This window comes from Macrobrachium rosenbergii, chromosome 20 (genome assembly GCF_040412425.1).
Source record: "Macrobrachium rosenbergii isolate ZJJX-2024 chromosome 20, ASM4041242v1, whole genome shotgun sequence".
Taxonomy (NCBI): domain Eukaryota; kingdom Metazoa; phylum Arthropoda; class Malacostraca; order Decapoda; family Palaemonidae; genus Macrobrachium; species Macrobrachium rosenbergii.
The window spans coordinates 5630042-5653948 of record NC_089760.1 but is presented as its reverse complement, the minus strand read 5'-3'; the positions used below and the strand labels follow the sequence as shown (position 1 = coordinate 5653948).

The window sequence follows — 23907 nt, the reverse complement described above, 5'->3', positions numbered from 1 at the left end:
AATCACAGATTTTAAACAGAGTTTTCCCAAAGGCAGTTTTCGCCAAGGCGAATCATCCTCTTACTGATAAAGAAAATAGGAGACGGATATATGAACAAATAAAACGGAGGTGAATATAACCTCGCTGCTCACCTACGCACGAATAAACGAGTCTATGGACGTGCGTATGTGGGCAAACGGTCATGTGCAGGCAGTCTACGTGGCTTAGATTTGCCTTTGTTCTGTTTCTGTTTACGATTCCACGAATCTCAGAGCTCTAATTGTGGCACAATCGGTTACTCAGAAGCCTGCTATGTCACCGGTATTCTTTCAGCGAATGTTATTTACGCATTGAACGTAACACACACACACACGTACGCTCACGAATACCACTATGTTGCTGTGAAAAAATAGAGAACTTAAAAGTCAATACCAGAGGTATGGCCAGATTACAAATAAGTAACTTAATTAATATATAACCTTATGTTCAAGTTTATTTACGCACTTTGAAACAGGCAAATAATCAGACACCCTATGCTGAAGTACTTAATTGGGGATGGGGGGGCGGTTACTAACCACTTATTAGTTAAAATAAATGACCTTGGAAACAAGGAAAGTCACGCCTGAGTAGTTACTAAAGAAAATAAGTCACATACAACTATTTTGTCCTTTTGTGATGATTCTAAGTAATAATAATTGTCTGTTCGTTACTGGCTTCGAAATTAAGCTGGGCAGGAACATTGAATTATTGTAAAGTTAATCAATGCCGTCATTTTTTTTTTTTTTTAGAAAAATGAAAGTAATTGTGGTCTCTCAGAATATTCTGACACGGCGCAAAGGTTAACGTTTTTGGTAGTTCCGATATCGTGTTTAAGTGGTTCACATCACGAAAACACACGACGTTGAATCACCTATAATCCTAAATTAAGGGAAATGCAGAACTACCCCGTGGAGATTCTTACGTTAAGCAACATTCAGATGACGTCTCACTTCCGTAAATCTGTCATTCAAAGCCACTTCGCTTCAAAGTTCACCCTAGCTCGTGAGGAAATCTCGTGGGGAAAAATTCGTGAGGAAAACAATTATTTAACAACTTGGGATGTTGCGGTAAAGAGTCTGGTGCCTTTCTTAAACGAAGTCCGGTCTACTTTCCTCCATACGCAAGGTAGGCCTATTCTTCTTTTTCCTTCCAATTGTGAAGAAATAGTTGCTGTGTTTGTCCAACAGGTAGACTGATATCACAGATTTCTATAATTTTTCGACCTTACCCTATGTAGTTGATGAAAGGTTGACTCCGAATGTCTCATATGTCCATCGTGAATCTTAATAATGCTTCTTGAAAGAAAGTAGTTGTCTAAGAAATGACGAGGCGCTGGTGAGGTTCATCCGGATCTTTCAAGCTTCTTGCAAGACGGCCCTGAAAATGTGTATGACGCCAGACTTATAACGATATGTCCTTGTACTCCTTAGCTTTTGCCCTCAGTGATTTAGGTTATGGGGATTTATTTGCTTGACCTTTGTTGTGTGAGAGAGATTATGTAGAGAATGCCTGACTTTAAGAGGGAGAGTATTGCTGCCTTTCACTGCAAACACACACACACACATAAATACATACATACATACATACACACACATATGCAGATATGTGTGTGTATGTATGTATGTACAGTATATGTGTTATTCATTTCTCATATATGTAATGGTAGTAGTTTCTCCGCTTTGTTCGTATGGCTATTTTATTCTCTTAAATCTTTTTTTTTTAATCTATAGGCTTTTTGGTTTATTCAACAAGATAGTATGCCTGAGATTATTGTACAATATAAAACTCGACATGTCCTAATATGTTTTTTCATAAGTGTAAAAAAACAGTTTACGGAAAATAAACTACACAAATGTTGGTCATAGCATCGGTCCAATTTCCATAACAATAACAATAATAGTATTAATAATGGATTTTTCATTATGCATATTTTGACTTGACATTACACGAATTAGGCGCAAAGACATGAGTACGTTATAAAATATCTGCTTGGTAATGTCTGATGAAAATCAATATTATTTTCGTTTTCGTTTTGTGTGTTAGTTTCAGGATCATAAAGAATGAAATTAACGATCGCGGTAGTACCATCTAACCGAGGCCTTTATTTGGACAAGAAAAGTAAAGAGAGCATTCTTTCTCTCTCTCTCTCTCTCTCGATCTAACAAAAGTAAATTCTGAAGCACTCCGAAAAATAAAAGCATAATATAATCAAAATGATATGGTGCCTCAGCAAAACGGAAAATATAGCCCGTATTTGAGAAATGGATTGTCGCGTGAATTTTGCATTATGTACTGTACAATACATGATAGCGCGCAATGATGACTTTTTCCGTCGTAGGCCATATTTCTAGAGAATAAAATTTTGCATGAATGTATGCTTTAACATGAGCAAATTTAAACAATAACTTTTTCATATCTGACGGCGAGTTATTAACTATCCAGTGCCAGCTGGATTTTTAAAAGATTTAACCTTTTACAAAACAGATGAAGTCACACTTTATTCGGGAAGGTGATATAAGCTTTACAACGCATGAAATAAGGAAAGAAAACTCATATTTTAAGCTTCACCGCAACATTTCATTTACACAACAGTGTAAGTGCAGCAGAACGACAAAGTATAAAAAAGGACGATAGAGTATTAATAATAAAAATTGAAATAAGACAACTTTAAACCTGGGGAAGTGGGAAAAAACACAACTGAAGCGTGATATCCATACGGAGCAAAAAAAAAAAAAAAGACCGGACCGAGTACCACAGCACCAGATCATGGGAAATATATGTTTGTCTCAAGGTAATCATGTGCGTGTTCCCCAATTGTGGCTCTTTAGCATAAAAATACAGGTTAGTAACAATGATCTGATGCGCTCAAACAGTCACACAGGAAATGGGATGGAATTTTCTTACTGGAAGAAAAACAGGTCGATTTTTTTTTATTGGATACTCGGGGAATATTTGCACTAATGATAAAGCTGATATCCCAGAGCTAACATAGACTTTTTCTAATCCATTGTCCGTATGAATAGCATTTTCGTGCCTTCAGCTGGACGTCAATTTTGTTCTGAGTTTCATATAAAAACCTTTCGTTAGGGCGTTCATAAACTGACTTTCATAATTTGTACTGAGCGCTACCTGGCTGTTTGGTTGTTCCTGTGGTAATGACCTGTGATATATATATATAGAGGTTAATTAATTTCTCAAAATAGCTGAGATTAAAAGCATAGCGTGTACTTGTTTCCTTAGTCCAAAATAGTCGAGACCGACCACGTATAGCCCCATTTAGCAAAGTCAGAAGGAAGACAAAATAAAGAACTAAGGATAAAGTAAGTGCTGGTCTAATGACTGATCGAAACTTACTGCGGCCAAGAGTCTAAAGGTTTTCAGTCTCGTTTTAGGGAAGTGGGAACTCAGATGGAGTTTAATACAAGAAATATATTTTGTGGTATGAGTGAAACAGCTGCTAAACTTTACTGAGTCGGATCAGGGGGTGATTAGTACATTGCTAATAGACAAAGCTTTGTTAAAAGTGGTAATGGCAGGATCCTTGATCAGATGAATTTCATTCAGTTCTGTGAATGAAGCATCTCAGAGATGAGAGCAACATTCCAAATTAAGACGTATACGGACAATGTAAAGTTCAATGTCCGTGACTTAAATATATTTAATTTCACAGAAAAATCAACTTGAGCAAATTTGAAAAGTTCGTCTGCACAATTGTATAGGCTACTTTATATCTATCGTGATGTTGCAAGCTGATATCAGTAAATGCCGTAAGAAAGTTACTATTACGGGACAAAATAACAACTGCTTCAATATACAACACAAAAGCTTTTTCTTATCCAGGAAGTTCATTTGATAAAATCTGTTAATCTAGTGGGTAAAAGCCAGTGAATGAGATGGGCCTAAACCAGAGAATCAGATGGAGCTATGCGGGTGAATCGGGTAGGCCTAAATCAGGCGCGTCCAAGTCTATTCGTTACCGCAACGCAATTTTAGTTTTGAGGGACAAACAGTAGGCAGTTCCTGTTTTGAATTTGATGTTCAGCAACAATTATGAGCTACCTCCCAAATTTTGAAAAATGTTAGTCCTAAAACAAACGTAAGGATTTTACCATAATATGAAACAAGTCACGGTGATAAGTATAAACGTTTCTCGTGGCATTACCTCGACAGGCTCGACAGTACAACCACTAACATTCAACGGTTTCGGCGGTCATCGCTCTATAAGGGCAGCAGCATAATCTTAAATATTTAAGTTTAGGTTTCAACCTGGACTGTGAGAGGGTATCTTAGCAGGACATTTAAAAACAGGGGAACAGCAGTTGATAAAGACTGACAGACATATTAATTAAGTCATCACCCGAGATTATTAAATTCCAGATATCAGCTTGGAGTTGTAGAAATGTTACCTTGGAAAACCTTTCAGCTTTAGCCGATTTCCCTTAAGAATTAAAAATCGCGATGTGTCGCTAATGAATATATTTCCCAAGTTTAATCATATTCAGTTTATCCTTCTTAAGGTCTCCTACTAACCCTAACATTTATAAAGTCTGGAGCAATTTATGCGCTTATAGGAGGCTATGTAATATCACTGGCCTTATCGGAGTCATGTTCCATAATGAATTAGATGGTTGGAAATTTTCAAGAGGGTTTCATAGAAGTAAAGTTACGAATGTTAAATTTCCATTTTTGTATTCTTATAGAATAAGCTGAGACTGGTAAAATCAACAGATAGAAATAAGTACAAGGAAATGACAGACTTCATAAGGATGATGATAAGGGGTGTTATGTTAGTGTAAGAACCATAACTATTTACTGCGTGCTTCCGACCTTTACGTTGCATTGAGAGTACTACCAGTATACCACTGCCATATTTTGACGTGTGCTATTTCTTACCAAATTATACGATATGGAGCCAAATACTTCATACTGCCAGCTGACGCGTATAATAAAGCCACCAGATACTCCACAGCTCATCATTTGCCACATATAACATGGTGGTAGCTTCAGGCTTTTTAAAGAACCGAAGACAGTGCAAAGTCAATAAATCTAATCTCCAATAGCCAGGGTAACCTACCCTTGTGACATTGTTACCCCTCTGGCATCTGCTGTTATCAACTGACGATGACATAGCCTAACCTAGTTTTCTTGTAAGAGTAATGGAGTGCAGTGATAATACGTAACTATTGTGGTCTACCCCAGTGACCTCCAAGGCATTAGAGCACCTGCGATTCTGAGAATTTACCTCGTCAGTTAAGGGCATTCAAAAGGTATTGTGAACCTATGTTGTCTACCCCACCTATGCAAACAAGTCGGGGAAGGGGAGGGTTAATCGTATTTTATTGTGGAGGGGCCACTAGGTGTAGAGATTTTTAATAATTGGACAAACTTAGCAGCTGGTCAGAAACAGGAACCCAAGGAAGTTTGGAATGCTTTACTTAGTTAATTTGAGCCCATGTCCGATTTTAGGTTAGCAAGATTGAAGCTGAGAGACGTAAAGCAACGAAATAGTAAAACAGTGGATACTTACCTACTTAGGCTTAAAGTGTAAGCACAGAAATGTAATTTTGGGACTCCAGAAGCCTTAGAGGACAGTTTAATTGATCAGTTAATAAAAGGTGTAGCTTATATAGTAGTGTAGAAAAAGCTCCATGACCATAACCCTAAAACATTAACATTGAATAAAGCACTAGGCCTAGCTAGAACCTTTGAGGCAACACAATTGCAGTTACAAAAATTAGGCCGCGCAAGAAATGTTTATGTAAATCGAAAAAGAAATCTTATCAAAATAAACAGGAAGTGGCGTCGTTATTGGGGGCCGACCCCCCCCTCCCCTGTTGAAATTCCCTTCGTAGCAAAACTTTAACCCTTTGGTGGTCAAAAGCAGAATTATAGTTATAGGTTTTTAACACAACATGTTTGTTCATGATATTTTGATCCAACTTAATGTTATCAACTATATAGTTAGTTTTAAATAAGTGCAATGCAATTTGCTACTGCTACTTAGAGTCAATTTCCAGGGAGGAGATGAGGAGGGAATGGGATAGGTTGAAATTTTGAAGAGATTTTGGAGGGTCATAAGTCTTTTGTGTTATTGATGATATGCACTATTTTGATATATTTACATGACAAGGATATTTTATACTATAGTTGAAAATTAAAATTTGATAATGGAAATTAGGCTAGTGTTAAATATAAGGTTGTGAGGAAATTTACATTACAGTATTTGGTACATCTGCATATAGTAAGAGTTGAAAATTAATTGAAAATTGAGCTCTAATACAGGTTTACCAATTACTAATACTATTATTTTCCTTCATTCACATGGATATATACATTCGAGAATGGTATATTTTACAAATTACAGAATTGGTACATTAGCTTTGTGTAATTTTCTTTGGGCCCCCAAAAAATATTTGGCCCCACCACTGATGGAACGCCAGCTACGCCACTGCAAACATGTAATTTCTGTGGAGGAAGTAAACATTACCGAGACAGTTGCCCAGCAGCTTCAGGTTAGCAATGCAACAAGCGCCAAAATGTGTAAAGTGACAGAAGTCTCAGCAAATAAAAAAATAGTAAGGTTAAGAATCGTTAAAGAATATGCGTGGGACAAGTAGAAAAACAAGGGAAAATTGGATACAACTGTAATTATAATGACAAACATAACTCAGCACGTAAACTTTTTTCGAGCCCTCATTTAAAACAAAAAAAACTTGAGTCAGTTTCAAGTGTCAGTGAAAACCATCTACCTACATCCCTTGAAAATTTGCATTGTAGTTCAGTGAGCACCACAATCAACTGGTTCCCGATTTCAGACAATCCTTGCGCCTACGCAACAGTAATGAATTGATCCATGTAATGGGAGGTGGACGAATCGACCAGGAAAGGCTGACAGGTTCCGAAGGAAATTTGTTGCGATACGGCGCCAAATACACCGCAGTGCCAACTCAAATACGTGTCATATTTTCCGCATTTTAAGCTACTAGATCTTTCACTTATAATTTGCGACACGAAACATGGCGGTTTAACAAAGCCTAACGCTATTGTCCGATTTCGTTTGCATGTGTGTCATTCTATACCATCCTTGGGAAGACAGTGGACATAACTTAGGAAGTAAAAGGAAAGGTTCTGAATAGTGTGATTAAGGTGGGCAGAGATAATCTGTACTTTTAGTCTGTTTTCTTATTAAGATTAGTCGTTCTCGGGGATAACTTCATTTTTATTTGGTCATTGTATTCATGGTGACATATTTTTCTTTTATTTAAACTATTAGAACTGGAGTTAAACAAACACCAGGCAAATGTATTGTAATCCAATGCATAAAACATTCACACACAAGCACAAGCACATTATATATATATATATATATATATATATATATATATATATATATATATATATATATATATATATATACAAACCACTGCAACCGATTTCATACCAGTTACATGATTCCCTTTCACTAATTAGGTCTACAATGACATAAGTTATAAGGAAACTGCTTATATCCTTCAACCTCGTCCGGGCTTTGAACACAGGTCGCCTTTGTCTTGGTAACAAAGCTAGAATCTTATAGATCACAGTAATAGGACCAAAGTTATATATATATATATATATATATATATATATATATATATATATATATTCATATGTGTGTGTGTTTTTACTGTAATGTATCAGTATTTTATGAAATTTAAAGGAGCACAAAAACGCTCTTAACACGAAAAACCTAATATTTCGTTTGAAAGCACTTCAGCCCTTTCACTGGGGAATGAAGACAGTTAGTAGGTGACAAATATTTTTGTGGAATATGCCATTATAGAATAACAGCGCTGGTGCGATTCGCATTGTTGGCGGTCTTTTGATGTACAGGGTCGGTCGGTGTTGTAGTTACTGTTAGCAGCCACCTGGGTCAAATCTGGTTACGGATTCGCTAGACCGGTTGCCTGAGAATGTCTAAGAACCAGGACCCGGAGTCTGGATCAGGCTTAGAATGAACTCCGCCGGAAATCGTATTTCCATTGTCGTAGTGATAGGCTGATATCATCTGTGACAAATGGTTAAGGATTCCAGAAACTTCCTTTTGAAAAACAGTGTCGATTCACTCCATTTACGGTAACGGTAGTTCCAGTGTCATCGTGATAGGCTCATATCATCTATGTGACAAATGAATAAGGATTCTAGAAACTTCCTTTTATACGAGAACTTCGTTTTGAGAAAGTGTAGATTCACTCCATTTATGGGAGCGGTATAATCACAGGTATGTATGAAAATCTCCAAATTCTGAACCATAGCCATCTCACAATTAATAGAAATTAACGTTTATAATCTATTAATATTTGCGAGACGAAGCTAGGCTACCAGTTTCCCCGACATAAATTTCTTCATTTATTGCATGGTATTTTATAGATGGCAGCACCAACATTTTTTTTTATTTATTTAAACATGCATTAATGACAGAATAATGAACGATAATGAACGGATTGCCGGATTTTAGGTGTTCAGTTACTTAGCGATATTTTCAACGTTAGGATGCTGTAGTTTATTGTTAAAAGTCTCTTTTGTTGTTTGTGGGGTATCTAAAGTATATTTTGTTTCCTTTGTTCATAGCTTTCTCGGAACATGTGGCGGGTGGAGCAATTTGGTCGTGTCCGAAATCGTCCGAAACTCTTTCGCGATACTCATGCAAGCATAGCGTTATCCCTTTAAGGGGCCCCATGTGCGGTACGCTCAGTTAAACCGTGGCCACGGTCAAACTGTCAGATGAACTGTCAAACCAGAGGTATGCGAGCCAGTTTGACCTTGTATGGGAGTAGTTTGAAGTGACTGGTTGGCACGGAAACTGATTGACCTGATTTCCGAAAAAATAGACTTCAGTTCACTCGCATTGATAACCCAGTTTATCGTGTGTGGGGTGGTTTGCAGCTAAATTGGCCGTTGGAAGTAAATAATTGAACGGTGCAGTGATCTGTCTCACTCTGTCGACCTCATGAGGAAGACAGAGCTTTCTGGCTGGAGTTCATAGATCCTTATCGGGCATAACCAACCCTGTAGAGATTACAAAGCCTGCCGCATATGAAGTTTGCGTTGGAAAATTGAAAGAAAAGGATACGTCAGTTCCAAAGGAAATAGTAGCGAAAAAAATTATAATATGCGTTTCGAGAAACATAAATAAGAAATTAGGCGTTGGCACTGTACATGTATAATGTGAATAAGAAAACATCATAATGGTTATGTAAATTACAGTTAGTGAAATAGCTTTATATTTTCAAATTAAATACATGAACAAATTTAGGGATGCCCAATTTTTTTCCTGTATTTTTTTAGTACGTTTTTCACGTAATATTACTTATGGATACATTGTACAGTACTGCTAACAGAATTCTCAGTTTTTAAATTAATTCTTAATTTTATGAGAGAACAATAAAACATGTTAATAAAAATTTTAAAAAATGTACGTAATTATATGCATTCTATCAACAATTTTTACTTTGGCTAAAAAAAAATGACCATAAATAACGGCGGACAGATTTTGTGATCCAAAACCATAGTTTTGTGGAAACAGCCGTCAAAGAAATTTTCATGGGTTTAATTTTCATCTTACAAAAGACATTTGTACACTGTTTCTTGTGATCCTCAAACAGTGTCTAAAGGTTGAGATGTAACGGGAGATGCCAGTCAGGATTGCCGCTCAAAATATAGGTACTACTATAGTTTGCGTCCGGTCTGGAATAAGGTGTCAGGACACCAAGGTGAGACTGTAACTACCATCTAAAATTCATAGAGTTATTCAGACATTGGACTTGGTTTCTAAGTAAGGTTTAGAACAAAGGCTGATCACATTCGAGAATTTACTTTTAGGAGGATTAGAAGGACCTTTGTTTGATGTGCTACAAATGCCCAAGAGAAGGTGTCATACATATGAGCTAAGATAAATTCCAAAAACCCTTTGATCTAACATTCCATATCATCCCGAAAGTTGAAACGGGAAAGACGCGTAGCACGCAAAACGGGAACAGAATACCCTGACTATAAAAGAGGCTTTGGTGAAAGGGAAACGGCCAGGGAATGGGTGAGACTCGGAGACAATAGAATGACAACTTCATGCGAAGCCTACGTGACCTAGACATTGGTGAGGCACAGGATTCCAGTATGCTGAAAAGGGATGGATCCTGTGAGAGGCAAACTGTTGCCAAGAAGTCCAGGAGCCTACGGACCCTGTAGAACGGTAGTGCCGTCAGTGCACCTCATGCGGTTCACCGTAGGCATTACTTAAGGTTCTTTTCAGCGTTTCTTCGGCCCCTAGCTGCAACCTTTTCATTCCTTTTAACTGTACCTCCGTTAATATTCTCTTTCTTCCATCTTACTTTCCACCCTCTCCTAACAATTGATTCATAGTGCAGCTACGAGGTTTTCCTCTTGTCACACCTTTCAAAACTTTTTACTCTCAATTTCCATTTCAGCGCTGAATGGCTTCATAGGTACCAGCGCTAGGCCTAAGTTCTATATTCTATTCTATTCTATTCTAAGAGCCAATAGAGGCAGCGCATGTCTCATAAATGTTTCGTTACTAAAGATATCAAGATGATATTACTTCTCACACAGGTGCGTCACGAACCTGAAAGGAAACATGACCAGTAAAATGGAGAGGATGATGATCGCGATGGTGATGATCTACGCACTCTGGGCGAGCTACGAGATCACCAGCGTTAAAAGCTTCGGCATTCATGTTGACTGTGACGCTTTGCAGGACAAAGAGGAAAAGGAAAAACTGGAATGTCATGGTAAGTTTGATAACTCCCTGTCAGTCTCCCTACACACACACACACACACACACATATATATATATATGTATGTGTGTATCTGTATAAACATAAATAGTGTGGCTCTATAGTCTTTTTATATTTTGTCTCATGTTACTTTTACGATAGAAATTATACGTTATGTATACCTATATATTATATATGTAATGGGTGCTTTCAGAAATGAGACAGATTTACATTTCAGGGTTTTATTACGAAAATAGCATACGAGGCGCCTATTCTCTCAGGCAGAGCCTCTCGCATGAATCTCGCGCGTTTCCGTTCTCACTCATTCTGTTTCACATAAACCCCACGCACACTGTAACCAATTGTGGTTTTTCACAACTGTCACAAAGGACTAGTTTGACAACATAGTTTACATTACAGATGATACGGGGTCACTGGAACATGGTTAAAAATGAAATAGTAACTGATTATCTCATTGTTTATAAAATAATAACGATAAGTGAGAACAACATATTTTCTGGACATATTACGGGGACGATGGGTAACACGCAAAAAGAATTGACACCGTCCTCAGATTCCTTAAGATTTAAGTAACCAGGCCAATAAGTGCCATCGTTTTCGAACACAAGAGTCTCTGACCAGAAATGACTACATCAACAGATTATCAGTTCGCCCGATGTCCAGACCTCGTCATCAGAATATTTACTGCCCATCACAAATTCCTTTTATCTTTGCAGTACAAAAGCTTTTATTTTTCAGTCATTTCCCGTATAATAATATTTTCCACTTTCACTTAGAATTAATCATATAAACGATGAGTAGCTGATAAAACCAGTGATAATATCCCCCGGTGGGTAGAGGAGGGGGTTAGTACCGTCAGTGCACCTCACGGGGTGCACTGTAGGCATTATTAAAGGTTCTTTGCAGCGTCCCTTCGGCCCTTAGCTGCAATCACTTTCATTCCTTTTACTGTACTTCCATTCATATCTTTCTTCCATCTTGCTGTCCACCTTCTCCTAACAATTATTTCATAGTGCAAGTGCCGGGTTTTCCTCCTGTTACACCCTTCAGACCTACCTACTCTCAATTTCCTTTGGAGCACTGAATGACCTCATAGGTTCCAGTGATTGACCTTTCGCCTAAATTCTGTATTCCATTCCATTCCAGTGCCACTATCTTAATTATCAATATACTATTGCAGATATATATGTATATATATATTAATTTAAAGAAACCTAGTTTTGTGTATATTTACTATCTTTTACTAAGCACAGGTTCAGTTTTTTGACTTGCGTTACACATTCATTAAGAAAACGATCACACACATATGCCACATTTCGCATTACCCTCATTTCAAGCAACTCCCCTTCCCCACCGCTCTCTCTCTCTCTCTCTCTCTCTCTCTCTCTCTCTCTCTCTCTCTCTCTCTCTCTCTAATACAAAACTACTCTGACACACAACACTCCAAATGCAAAAAGTATATTTCATTCTTTTAGGTTAAGTTTAGATCCGTTAAATGAGTGATATGGTGAAAAAATAGTCTTTTTCCTCTGTAAGCAGTGTGAATAATATTTGAATAGATAGTATAAAGAGTTTGAACTTGACCCACACCTTTGCATTTATCTGTCCACAGCTCAACAGTTCATCAAATTCGCGAAGAAGGGCAAAATCGACGATGTAGAGAAGAAACTTGAGAAATTTATCAACAAAAATTTCCTACTGAGTTACACGGAAAAACTTGGTAAGTGCGCCACTACTACGACTAGTAGTACCAGTAGCAGTAGCAGTAGACTTAGACGAAACACTAAGCAAATACAGTTCCTATTTGTTCAGACGTTTTACTCATGCATGCTCTCAAAGTGTGAGGAATACATGAGAATCAGAGTTCACAGATTGTTTGTATGTGTGTGTTTTTTTTTTTTTTTAATAGGATGGACATCTGCCATCTGCAGAGACACAATACATGAGACTACTGTATACAATAAGCTCCCGCTCATTACAAGGATTGAAAATATCAAGCCGTTCAGTAAAGAATCAAATATTCCTTTTCTTTCTAAGTGCTATGACGATGTGGATTTCATAATTAGCATGGAGTACGTCGTAAAATAAAGGAAAAAAAATATCAGAATGTGTCCACATTATTATGTTTATGACTGTTAACTGAGTTTGCGGGTCTCGCAGAGCGCCTTCGGTGGAGTGGGGCCCTAGAAAAAAAAAATATGCAGTGACACGAACACAAAAGCTAAATAGCTGTTCGTGTTAAAAAAAAAAAAAAACATGGAGTAAGCGTTAGTTTTGCTCATGCCACTAGAAAAGAAATTTTTTCTCTGTTAAAGGCTTTGAGTCTTCGTGATACTTATAGTGGTGAAGTTACACTTAACAGCGAATTTGTAGCGACCGGCTGCAAGGATAGCCATGCATTATATCACATATGTAGAAATAATTTTCTTGGCGAACATACATCAATGAACATTTAACCCAGTGTGTGTTTAATGCTTGTAATATACTAAAAACTGAGTAAAAAATCAAGTAAACCAAATTTCACATCGTATATGAACGTGTAAAATCCGGTGATGGTAAATAAAAATGTTTATGATAACAAAGCTCAGTTTGTAAATGAGGCGTGCGGTACAGCCCGCTGTATTGGGCTTATCACTAGCACGGACTCTTGCTCCTGGGCCAGCCATCAAAAGGAGATGAGGACTTGAAAAGTTTGAAGAGGCCTGAGGCAGATCTGCGCGGTTGGGCGACCAGCAGAGCGCAGAAATTGTCCAGAGGGATTGGGGTATTGTTGCTTAAACTGGCCCCTGAAGCGGATCAAGTAACCGGCTATAATTTTGCAAGGCTTCTGGCGTCTTTGCCACTTACTATTTGTGTCAAAGTATGTTGTTTTTCTTGACAAAAGTCTAGGATAGTTTATCAAAACTACAATAAGTCGGGGGAAAAAGTACATATTCATGTTAAAACGGCCATTGATAGCTTTTCAGGTTCATACAGTTAATGATGATTGTCATAATTCTTGTGCATTTAGACAAAATTATACGTTTTCACATCATGTCAATGCCATTTTGCATAATTTTATTATAATTCTCAATTCACCATCCTAAACTGATGTGCATTTGTAAATTTAGGCAGTAACAGCCGTAATCATCAAATAAAATTTCAAAGTGAAGAATCATGAATTTATTCAAGTATGGCCACCCAAAAGAAAAAATATACGAGTCACTTACAAACGCGTCCCCACCCCATTCCGTGATTTAATCGGAACAAAATTATATTCCCGATCGAAACAAGGTACCAATGAGGAGGACGCCTTTGTAAAGAAACTGTTTCCTATTTGGAAAGGATTGCTATGTTTTGGCCTCATGAACAACAATGAAATAACCATCACTTTATTTTTAGTGAATGCTTTTTTTTTTATAGTAAAGCATAGAATTTTTTTTTGCCTAACTTCAAGTCAACAATTTGGTCTTTATCTATTTTATGCCTTTTTAACACATTGCAATACATTAAACCATTCATCTTCAAAATAAAATCAAAATCTATATTCTAGCATATAAAAGCTAACTTTACGAGTCTGAAAAAAATAATGAAATATTTTCCATTTTTTCTGTACGTTTAGCTGCACAATATAAATAGCAAAATTATATACAGTGCAATCGGAAAGACAATTATCATAGATTTGTGCAGTATAAAAAGCTATATATTCAATATTTTTACTTTTTATGAATATTTTTATTGCATAGTGTAGAAATTTGCGCTTTCGGCTAACTTTACCGTAAGATTGTGGTCTCATATTTGAGTTCTTTTGCTTTTTCCAAGCACTGCGATAAAGTAAAACTACGCAGCTTTAAGTGACACCAAAAACAACATCCTTGCACAAAGGCTAACTCTATAATAAACAAAACAAAGTATTTATTAATGTAAACGGATTAATTAAGAGTATGGTTAACTGTGTTGTAACTAAACGCTCAAAAAAAAAAAAAAATGTGGATAAACATTGACTTTTATAGAAGAGACACTTCGCCCTAAATTGTCTACCTTACCCCTCTTTCTCCCAAGCTTTTCAATAATTACAACTGTTTGGTTGTCATATGTCTTTTGTCCTATCCCAATCCTGAGAGTTTTCAGTTTCATCTGAAGAATAGGGCGTAGACCCCAAAACCTGCAGATCTTTTACTGAAGACCTGCAAAAACACCAGAACACTGTTGACGGCTTCAGCTAGCAACTTGCGCTGTCAAATGTACACCTTCAGTGCCATCTTATTGCTATTCAGTTGAACATTATCCCTGAAATCTGAAGCCGGATGAAAGAGGGGATTTTTTTATTATGATCGTCCTTTATGAAATTGAATTGCATTCTCTCACATTTTCTTTCATACATAAATACCACATCAGCCACTACAAACCTACGGTTGGTATGATAATCTATGGGAGTACTCCAGCCCGGGGTCAGTCTCTCCTGCTACGCAATTTATACTTTGCGCACAACGAGGATTCATCTGTCCGATCAGAAGTCTAAACGTGGAGTTTCTTGCTGTCATTATTTGAGTTGTAGGTCCACTAGTGAGAAGATAAAAAAGGAATTTTCACTGATAATAATGTGGTAAAGGAAATCGCCATGACTATATGGTGACTTCAGGAGCAGAATGAGTAGTAGTAACAGTAGGAGTTGTAGTAGATGTATTCCAAACAACAATTATAGTTTACTTAGTGCTGAACTTCTCCATCTAGGTCATAACCTTAACTCTTGCAAAAGTACACAGAACCTAAAAGATGTACAGACGTAAGAGTGTATGAAATACCATTTATATTTCAAGAGAGTCAGATGTAGATTTAATCTTCCATCTTTTCTAACTGCATTAGATGGAAACTAAATAACTGAATTTGAAACGCCCGAACTCATGCGTCTTACAGTTTGAATTTTCCTAATTGTAATTCAAGTCTTCTGGTTTCATTCTCTACAGGAATCCACAAAGGCTTCACTGGATTACTTTGGGCAGCCCGCAACAACGACACTGCGATGGTGAACCTGCTGGTTGAACAGGGCTCAGTGGTCTATCATTCCACCGGTTCTGGTAAGTATTGAGCCGTGGAGGGTTTATGGCATTTATATTTTTCAACTAATTAAATAATTTTGTTCCCAGATTCTGACCCTAGAAGGAAAATGTACTGTTAAGGTGTTCACATTCAGTGTTATCGAAATTTGGAAGAATAAAATAGCTCGGTTAAAATCAACTGTCACAAGAAATTCGAACCAGGAAAAAGAGTTTTATAAAGGCATAGAAAAGCAGGATGCAAGATAAAAAGGAATGACTTGAACATTAAAAAAAGTATGATATTTCTCCTTTAGAATGGAAATAGAATGGAGAATGATATATGAAAGGCTAGGGTCGCAGGTATTGGAGGATTTATTCTCACATTTTTGTAGAACTTCTCAGAGCCGCCTCACAAAGAAGCGTATAATTTATATTAAAATTGGAAGACTAATGGTTGTATGCATTAACAACTAGTATTACTCTATACTCGACAAGCCAAAGTTATAAAAACTGCATAGAATTAAAAATGCTTCATCGTACGGAACACTAACGCTGGATAGAGAACGTGCAAGTTGTTGGTTTAGTGTGGTGTCCTTAATTTTCATGTATTCAAAACAAAATATAACTCCACATATTGAGGTAATATATATAAAGCTTTTGCAATCCATAAATCAAAGAAAGTGTTAAATCGACTAGTCTGTGGAGGCTGTAAAGACGCAATGCGAAATTCTATTAGGATTAAAATAGCATAACTTTCTCGGCTGCCTGAAAATCAACGCGTTAACTCTTAATGGCAATGGAAGAAAAGATTTATACACGAACACTCTCACATCGTATTTGCGGGTAGTGTATATTATAACAAGTAGAGAATAAGGTCAGTTTTCTTCATGCTGGCTCTAAAAGACATGAGTCCGGAGAGATGAACGACGAGAAAACGAATATACTCGGTTTGAATTAATTTTCTTGGGAAAATGAAAGAAAAACTTGATAGACGGTGACAAGGCTTCTCATATACAAATAACTGTAAAAAAAAAAACGATAATCTATGTACTAGCTTTAACATGGGAAAGTAAGGTAAGTCTTAAAAGCCAGCAAAACAAAATGCAATACATTTTTGCACACCTCAAAACAGTGCCTCGTGATCTTGCACACGTGTGGTTGTTGACTGCATCAAGGCTATTATACCAGTGACAAAAGGCTGTGGGTCTGCGGAACAAGCGTTTAAGTATCTTTTGCCACCATTATTGAATTCATGAGAGAAATTGGGGGCCCAAATATCTGGTATAATCTTTATCACAAAATTTCTACTGATATAGCTTTCGAAATCCTTTGTTTATGAAGCAAAGGCCAATGTGAACAATAGCTAACCTAATGACATTCTCAAACCAGGCCTGATGGAACAAGAAATAGGAAGGGGAAAGGAAATAGGGAAATGCGCACACGTCCCGAAACATAGAATGTTATACAATGCAGGGAAGTTGAAACACGGACGGAATTCCAAAACTTTGCAGAAGAAGAAAGAAGAAAACGAAGTTACCGTATCGAACATTTCGGGGATTAATGAACGATGGTTTGTCGATCCCCACAGAATAAATGAGAAATAAGGTGGCCTTAGCGGGTTTTAGAGATTGCCTGGTGGGAGAATAAGAGGCTTTCTCTCAACTTACCAGAACAGTAATAGCTACAATAACCGCATGAAAGAGATAGTTGAGCAACCCGATGGGGGAAAGAAATGATGCAGAGAAGAGGTAGAGCGGGGGTTATGATTGCACAAATTTCTTTGACTAAGCTCTATTGCAAGGGCTATAAAAAAAAGAGCCATTCCGAATGAGGCAACATACCAGATGGTGGCACATAAGGGTAATATACACTTTTAGGAACTGAGATAAAGAAATTAAGTTATAAAATTAGAACAATCTGAACCATTTTGTCCAAACAATTTAGTATGAAGTAAGATCATTCAATTTTTGACAGAAAGACGTCGAATAATGCTATCATCACCAATAGTACTAAAAGGAACTGCAGGGAGAGCGGACAGAGAACTGCTTAGAAAATGTGCTTTGAAGGCAGTGAACCTGACACATAAAAAAGTAAATGAACAAAAAATCCTCAGGGTTCTAAGGTGAAGAAAGAACGTTTCGATCCGTAGGGGGTTAATGCCGTCAGTGCACCTCATGCGGTGCGCTGTAGGCAAGACTTAGGGTTCTTCGCAGCTTGCCTTCGGCCCGTAGCTGCAACCTCTTTCGTTCCTTTTACTGTACCTCCTTTCATGTTCTCCTTCTTTCATGTTACCTTCCACCCTCTCCTAACAATTGATTCATAGTGTAACTGCGAGGTTTTCCTCCTGTTACACCTTTCGAACCGTTTACTGCCAATTTCCGTTTCAGCGCTGAATGACCTCAAAGGTCCCAGTGCTTGGCCTTTGGCCTAAATTTCACATTCAATTCAATTCAGTTCAAGAGCATTTCGATAATACGTTGTAGTCGATGAAGGAAAAGAAATGAGTTGAATCATACGTGAATACAAGCACAGGAGAAGAGATAGACTTAATTAAAAGGACACGCGAAGATAAGTGACAGACAGAATCCAAGGCAAATCTCCAGAAACGGGGAAGGAAGGACACACATTACATATTATCAGCATGAGATGTAAAGGAGATAAACAAGACGAGAGAGGAATTAAAAGCTATGTAGGAAGTCTATCTAACAATGATAGAGTATGTCAAATATCTAAAAGGCATCAAGACCGCCAAAGCAGATAACCAAATATCAGGAAGATTAGGAAGCAGGCCGTTAGTGGATCTTGCATTTAGAAGAAGAAATTTAGATTCAGGGACTGAGAGAGTAATGACAGAAGTAGTTAAAAGAACTAAACTGCCTCTTTGTGCGTGATTCTGCAAAAGAAAAGATGAAGTGGAGGGATTAACGAGTAGATGAATTCACAGACAAATCACGGGGGCGTTGGGGGGGCAGCTTTTCCTTAAGATCTTTCTTGAATCTTATAGGTTAGTAGTCCAGTCCAAACCCTTAATTTTGTCATTAAGGAAGCAAGAAACCTTCGAAACTAATGTAAAACAAGTAAAAATTGCGCCGAAGTTTCTTCGGCGCAGTCAAGTTTTCTGTGCAGCGTATAATCAAGTCCACCGAAAATAGATCTATCTAACGGTGGTCTCGGTATAATGCTATATGAGCCGCAGCCCATGAAACTTTAACCACGTCCCGGTGGTGGCCTGCCCTATATCGTTGCCAGACGCACGATTATGGCTAACTTTGACTTTAAATAAAATTAAAAAATATTGAGGCTACAGGGCTGCAATTCGGTATGCTTGATGATTGGAGGGTTGACGATCAACATACCAGTTTGCAGCCCTCTAGCCTCAGTAGTTTTAAAGATCTGAGGGGGCGAGAAAAAGTGCGGACGGACAGGCAAAGCCATCTCGACAGTTTTCTTTTACAGAAGAAGTCAAGAAGAAGAGTAGGAGGGTCAGCATCACTGGGGTTATTGAGTGGGATGAATTGGTAACAAAAATGAGAGAGAAAGATTGATCTTTTTCCGTAGGGTAGGAGGGTTAGCCGTAGATCTATTAGGACAGAAGCGAGAAGGAAATTATTGTCAGAAGGTACTGAACACTTTATCAGAGGCAAAATCTAGACATAAGATTTTCTCAGATCAGGTAGAAATTTTGCTGCAAAGTGGGGCAGAAGAGACAGAGTTCTCAGTTACTCTCACATCATTGTAGACAGATTGGAGCTACTCCCCATGATAAAAGATACCCACCAAGAGCAGAACTCAACTCGTGGGTGAGAAGACTGCAAAAAACGCAGGTCGAAAATAACTGGTGTAAGATAAGAAACCAGACAATGCCTGTGGAGTTCAGAGAGCAGAAGTAAAAACCAGCAACAATAATATGGCATAAGGCGGGTTTTGAGCTAGGTAGGCCTATACTGGGATAAAGAAGATTCGATCTGTATGTGTAGTCGTGCACATGACTTAGACACAGATTCTACCTTGAAGACGGTAACGTGAATAAAGGTTGTAATAAAGATTGATAGGCTTCATGGGACAGCAGGGTTTTCATTAGGTGAAGATGAAAGGGGATTAGGTAGATAGTCATTAAAAACTTGACCATTTGTCGAGTAAAGCGAAAAGGAGGTCGGTTCTCTGTAAAATACAAGACACAGCTAGGACAAATGTTGCAGTGTTGCAGCCACCGATTTGAGTCAGTCTTGTGAAAGCTCTTAGATAAGGCTAAAGTGAATTAGCAATATTGTCCTCTCATATTGTTTTACAACTTGGAATGGGTTGCTGTGTTTGAGTGTAGAAATTCTGGTTAGTTTTGGGGCTGAGAGAGAGCTTATAGTGTGAAGAAAGTGACCTTTTTGCGCTTTTTTTGAATAAATAATGTTTTTCATGAGACATCGCATAAAATACATAATGCTGGGTATGAGGCAGAGTAAAAAGCAATAATCACTTGCCTCAAAAATGGGAGGCTTCTTTATAACTTCACCATAATTCAGAGGCTAAGCCTCCTCAAACTTATGTTAACACAAGTAAATCATTCCTCCTTACGTATCAGAATACGCCCTGTTACAGGATATTCACGAGACCACCTTTGAGAAAAAGGACAAAGCCTCTTAAGTTAGGTGCTGATCCTTTACTCATAAATAAATAAATAATTAAAAATAAATATATAAGTATATAGATAGATGGATACATAAGTATATAAATTTATAAATATATAATTAAATAAATAAATGTATAAATTTTGGAGGTCATACTATAGAGACTAAGGGCACAGCCAGTGTTTGAGAAAATTGGTTTTTGTTACTACCCTGTAAAAGGTATTTGAAGGCAGTACCTGAGATGACGCACTCACCACCCATGGGATACACATCTTCACTGAGCTAGCCACTTTATATTCATTACTGAATCTTAAACAATATTCCTTTTTTAACGCGACTATGATTTTCCTACAGGTTATACTCCATTATATTACATGGCAGAATATGGCAACACGGAGACGGTTGACATGCTCCTTAGAAATGGAGCTAAGGTGAATACCGCACTTCCTAATGGTATGTATTCATGAGCTAACAGTGCCTTGATGCCATTAGATTTTAAACAAATGAAAAGCAAAATGATTCATAATAGTTGGTGAGAATGTTAGAATTTTATTGTCTTAATATTTGAACATGACCGGATATACGTATATTCGCACATACACACACACATATATACAGTATATATATACATTTTACTTACTTATATATGATTTTTGCAGGTTACACCCCAGTTCTCATAGCAGCAGAAAGAGGATATACTGCAATAGTACAGTCTCTTCTTGAGAATAATGCCAATCCTAATGTCAAATCAAAAAAAGGTGAGTTTTATAATATATTCACTGTCCGTGAATTTAAGGTAGACAAGACAGTTAGCTGACGTAACTGAAAGATTTCCAAGCAAAACATTTCTTAGCATCATAGTGTACCAAGGAATGCTCGGCGTTGGGCTTTGATTGAGTAAGACTTAAGAGGACTCCTCCTGTTGTCTTTGCAATAACGGACGAACAATGATGGTTTACAAGAGGAAGAGGGTAGAACTTTGTACTTGCTAGGAAGGAGCTATAGCAAGTTTAAAAGGTAAGTGGTATATGAGTGGTATATAAGGACCTTGAGAAAACTTTAGTCAAATACAATGAAGATGCAAAGGGTAAATATCAATTTGCAAGGTGATTGCAAAAAAAATATTTATTAAGCAAGTGAAACTTATCTTAAAACATGTAAATTGGAAAGGGACATATTTGACGTAAAAGGGGATCTCAAACGAGGTTGCATTATTTTCCCATGTGAATTGAATGTTTCTGTGGATTACGTGTTGGCAGTGGTTTAGGAAAGGACCAACGTAAGTGCCTTGTGGGATGAAAAAGCTGTGAATCAAAGGAGAATTGCTGGAGTTTGCGGATGATACAGAGAAGAAAAGCTGCAGATAAACGATAAAGAGCCGAGAAGTTTTTGTCAGAGGGGTAATTGAAGATTAAAATCAGGAAGCTCACAGATATTTGGAAGTGGAAGCTAAAATGATGGAGCACTGAATATTAGCGGGAATATATGGTTCATACATGTATTTAGGATTAATGTAATAGATGACGTGGATTTAATAAAGTGTCTGGCATCACAACACAATGGTGAATTACAGAGTAAAGGGGAGGCAAGGAAGAAAGTACGGTCCTTGCAAAAGGTTTGGTTTAAAAAAAAATAGAAAAAAAGAGTTGTCTTATTAAGAAAAGGAAAGTAAGATGAAAAAAGAACTGTTGAGCCAAGTCCCCGTAATGGAAGTGAAGCTCGGATGTTGACCACGACTGAAAAAGGGTAGGCTAATAGCTGTTGAAACTTTTTCATTTCACAAGCCAAGTGAGAAAGGGATTAAAGTGTGAGGAAATACAGAGATTGGCAAATATTTGGCAAAAAAGACAGCAGAGTTTAAAAAATGGATAAAAATGTTTTGAAAATATTTAGTAAGGTGCAGAGACTGGAGGACGGTAGGTTAGCGAAAAGGACGTGATTGTAAGTTTTGGGTGGAGCCAGGAGAGCAAGGCTCAAAAATTACTGGCTCGGTGATGCAGAAGAGGTGCTGCATTGGAACGACACGGCCGTCGTAGCCAAGGAAACAGGAAAGAAAATGCTAGATCGAGGAAAGTAATGCAGTTTGCGTTGGGGTGTTGGCTGTTAACGTACTGGTGAAAACTCTTCTTTATAGCTATGTAGAGCTGCTGATTCTAAGTAAGGTTCCTGCACAGGGAACTCATCCTTGATTTGGCAATCTTTTGATCAGTGAAGTAGTGACTGCCATCTTTTCACCTTAAGTCACTTTTCATAAATGAAGTACATTATTGGAATATATATATATATATATATATATATATATATATATATATATATATATATATATATATATACATACATACATGTGTGTATATATATATATATATATATATATATATATATATATATATATATATTATCATGAAGTCAATAGTAAATACCCTATACCAAAGACACATTAAGCAGCTGGAACAATTCCATACAAGATCACTGTGCTCTATTATGGGCTGGCAGGGCAAAGCTACAAACCAAGAAGTGCTGGACAGAGCTGATTCGTCTAGCATCGAGTCGATGCTCCTGAAGGCCCAACTTCGCTGGACAGGCCACCTCATCAGAATGGAAGACAGCTGCATCCCCAGGCAACTCATGTTTGGCCAGCTTTAAGAGGGGACGAGCAAGCAAGGAAGACCCAGACTAAGGTTCAAAGGCATCTTGAAGAACAACCTTATTTGGTGCGGCATGAACCTCGTGACCTGGAGGCCTCAGCAAAAGACAGAAAACTGTGGAGATCCCTCACCCAAACAGCAGCTGCCGCATTTGAGCAGGATAGGAGACGCCGTCTCGCAGATGTAAGAGACAGGCGTCACAGAGCAGTACCCCAGCAATACAGTCCGCAAACCACAGATTTGACACCTGCGGAGCCACAGATGTTCACATCGCTGAATGCGCAGATTCGTCATCGTCGGACCACGATGGACTACCAAGGTGAAGTCATTTTACATAATACGAGGTGGCTCTTGAGAAAATCAAGATTGAAGCCACCCATTGCTACATAATACTTTCATTGCTAAGTAAGGCCTGAAACCAGTGTGCACAAAACTTCTAGGACACTGAATGCTTCATACACCTACTCAATATACTCTTCAACAAGACACCAAACCCTCTATGCATATTAAAACACACCTTTATTTTGTGCTTCCCAGTGATTAAGACCATCACTCCATCTAACCAGGACTTCCGAATTATGCACCCTTTTCTCTGTCCAACTATTCACTATTCTGTCCACGATGCCAAACCACTTCAAAGCACTCCACATCAACGCTATACTTTTACCACAACGCAGGACCTCAGAGAAGCTTAGAGCTCCTTGCATAATGGAAGAACGGCCAAAAGCAATTATTTGACGGTGTTGCCAATGACGGTAGAGCGAGTGGAAAATTAATTTTCATACTGGCGAATAGGAAAAGGCGGCAGATTGA

General features: G+C 37.8%; 1 protein-coding gene across 8 annotated transcripts in view; it reads left to right on the top strand.

Annotated features, from left to right (window-relative positions):
* LOC136849016 (ankyrin homolog) overlaps nt 1-23907 on the top strand; it is a 41366-nt gene that overhangs the window by 5359 nt on the left and 12100 nt on the right. For 5 of the 8 annotated variants that reach the window (XM_067121862.1, XM_067121861.1, XM_067121859.1 and 2 more), the window contains 5 exons: nt 10625-10803; nt 12422-12529; nt 15756-15866; nt 20804-20902; nt 21109-21207. In XM_067121862.1, coding sequence (XP_066977963.1) covers nt 10650-10803; nt 12422-12529; nt 15756-15866; nt 20804-20902; nt 21109-21207 — 571 coding nt within the window. In that variant the 5' untranslated portion in view covers nt 10625-10649. Of the gene's footprint in view, nt 1-907; nt 1145-5077; nt 5287-7891; nt 8280-10624; nt 10804-12421; nt 12530-15755; nt 15867-20803; nt 20903-21108; nt 21208-23907 lie in introns of those variants that run through there. The other 3 variants (XM_067121866.1, XM_067121865.1, XM_067121864.1) reach the window with 3 other exon arrangements.